The sequence below is a fragment of the Montipora foliosa genome, chromosome 2, assembly GCF_036669935.1.
Source record: "Montipora foliosa isolate CH-2021 chromosome 2, ASM3666993v2, whole genome shotgun sequence".
Classification (NCBI taxonomy): Eukaryota; Metazoa; Cnidaria; class Anthozoa; order Scleractinia; family Acroporidae; genus Montipora; species Montipora foliosa.
In genome coordinates, this window is record NC_090870.1 from 57,931,980 (window position 1) to 57,934,479 (window position 2,500).

Below are 2,500 nucleotides of genomic sequence, written 5' to 3' on the forward strand. Positions count from 1 at the left end.
AATTTGTAGCTACTCCATATATATAGACTCTGATAGTCTCACCACGATTTTTTAAAAGCGCTCAACTTACAGGAGCATTAGATTACACTATTTGATAAATGAAATCTAGGGCTTCAAAGATAATTCATCGCTTTTTTGCGACACCTCTGACCACAAGCACCTTAAGCGAGTGACCTTTAATTTTTGAAATTTTGGCAATATTACACAGGGGAGTTCAATTTTCTGCAATAAGGTCCATACATACTCGACAGTTTTTGAGCGTGAATTTGTCTCTGTGCGGGCATGAACTTGTTAACTCGTCTATTATGTTCAGGGTGCGAGGATCTCAGTTTTCAGTAAAATATTTTCGCGGAGGCAGAGCATGCATGGGAAGTGCAATGGAAAGTTCTCAAGAAATGCGATTCTTAGAGCAATATTTCAAAGAAATGCAATAATGATCAACTTCAGATGCAGCAAAGAATGATCATCGCAGTTGAGAGAGCCTGCCCCGCTGCATCGACTCAAACTCTGTTCAACTTCACTGTCATAATTATTTTGCTGTAAAAGAAAGGGATGGGAAAAAGAGTTGAGCTTAAGACTTGAAAAAAGTGAGAAAGTGTGTTTTTCTCAGCGAGGCTGCGGGGAAGAGGCTCCGAGAATTCTCGATGACTTACAGATAAGCTTTTAAAGATTGTGCTAGTAAAAGTAGAATATTATGCTACTCGCAATGCCGACTTTTTGCCCAAATAATGCTCAAATAATGCTGGTTTTTTTTAAATTATGCCATTTTTTCTTAAAATTACCCCTTTTGCAAAATGAGCGAAGCAAGTCCAAAAAATGTATCACGATCGTGTATTCTTTGTCTTAAGAAAACGGTCTCTGGCTACATTTGCTGGTTCAGGTATGGTCTCTTCCCTCGTTTCCCACAGAGTCGGGCTGCGTGGCTGATGCCATTTGCAGACTTTCAAATGAGAGGTACTGGGACCAACACCATCAAGCAACTCCCGGTTCTACTTACAGACTTATGATAAATTTTGCCGGGAGGATAAATGTCTGTAAACCGGGTGAAGCATCACAAAAAGGCACCTTTCTACGTAACTAATTAAGGTTCTATTTTCTTCATAGAGATGGTTACCAAGACAACATCAGCAGCCTTTCGGAGAGACAACGCGCGCAAACGCACACCCACACACCCACACATTCACACGCGGGCACCCACATGCACTGAACCCACACGCACTCACAACCCTTTTCACAGACGTTGTTACTTGAAATACGAATCTCCTCTAGATGTTGTAATTAACTTAGTTCATACCCCCTTCTTTATATGGAGGATTACCAAGACTCTCAACAGGCCGAAAGCGAGATAACAAACACGCATGCGTATCCACACGTTCATCCCCAACCCCCACGTTTAGTTTCTTTAGCAGCTTTCTTAGGAGAGCGCCCTTTTAAGATGAATTGCCGGCGAACCCTTGGTTGATCTGTGCACTGATCCTTTGACCTTGATCTGCACCTTTGCGAGACTTAAGCACACCACTCACAGGTTGCTTTCCCCTTTTGTTGTTATGGTCACTCTGGTCTCTGATCTCGCCTTTTCCTTCCTTCTTGCATTTGATGCATCTTTCAAGATATTCCAGCACCAGTTTTTTCATTATCCTCAATCGAAGCTAGATTTATTTTAGAAAGCAAAAACACTCGAGTGAATCAATTTACTTCTTCAACAAAGCTTTTTATCTCTGTGATATGTCTTTATCCTGGTTCATTCGTCCGACAGCAAAATGAAAACATAAGAAAATTTATGCGACGGCCTTGACTTTGCACTCGGTTGCTCGAGGTTCGAATCCCACTGTGATATCTTAATCGAAATCTACCACGCCTTGAAAATGGTCAATTGGTTTCTCTCCGCTAGCTGAGGTAATTAACCTTTGCCTACTGAGCGGGTCTCTGAGTCATTTTAGTCTGTCTAACGCCAGACAATTTTACAAGTCAATATGGAAAACCTGGGTAAATTTAAATGAAAAAGGCAAACCCTGATGCCTCAGCACAGTAGAACAAAATCAGTTATTTCTCGTGAACTTGTCTCACTTGCAATTACATGCTTGTGAAAGTGGCGCAGCGCGAAAGTTCGGGAACTTTTCTTACATGCCTCCACACACCAATACGAGGCAAGTCCTGCCGCCATCTTGGATACAGGCATCTACTGCGCCTGCGTAGCTTCATATGATCATCGTTTCCATTTGCCATTGTTTCTGTAGCACACGTGTAAATTAGACATAACTCTATCATTGTATCTGGTAGCGTGGGCTTATCTGGCAACAAATTATTTTCCCAGCTTATATCAGGCAGGAAAATTTGTGTGAGGTCCATTGAAGGGATCGTATCTTACTCTCTGGCCTGCCATCTAGGGCTCACTACACGAATTATGAAAGCAATACGACGAAACCATAAATTACTGCCATGGCTCTCTAGGGCGAATGACAGTCAAAGTGCTTTAAAAGTAGTAAAATAATTGCAGAAT

The 2,500-nt window shown here is 41.7% G+C and overlaps 1 protein-coding gene across 1 annotated transcript in view; it reads right to left on the reverse strand.

Moving 5' to 3' along the window:
* Window positions 1-2,500, reverse strand: part of LOC137993672 (short transient receptor potential channel 4-like) — a 43,180-nt gene that overhangs the window by 2,838 nt on the left and 37,842 nt on the right. The window contains exon 8 of the mRNA XM_068839641.1: window positions 1-1,649. This exon is cut by the window's left edge and continues 2,838 nt beyond it. Within this exon, the coding sequence (XP_068695742.1) occupies window positions 1,431-1,649 (219 nt within the window). The 3' untranslated portion in view covers window positions 1-1,430. The remainder of the gene's footprint in view (window positions 1,650-2,500) is intronic.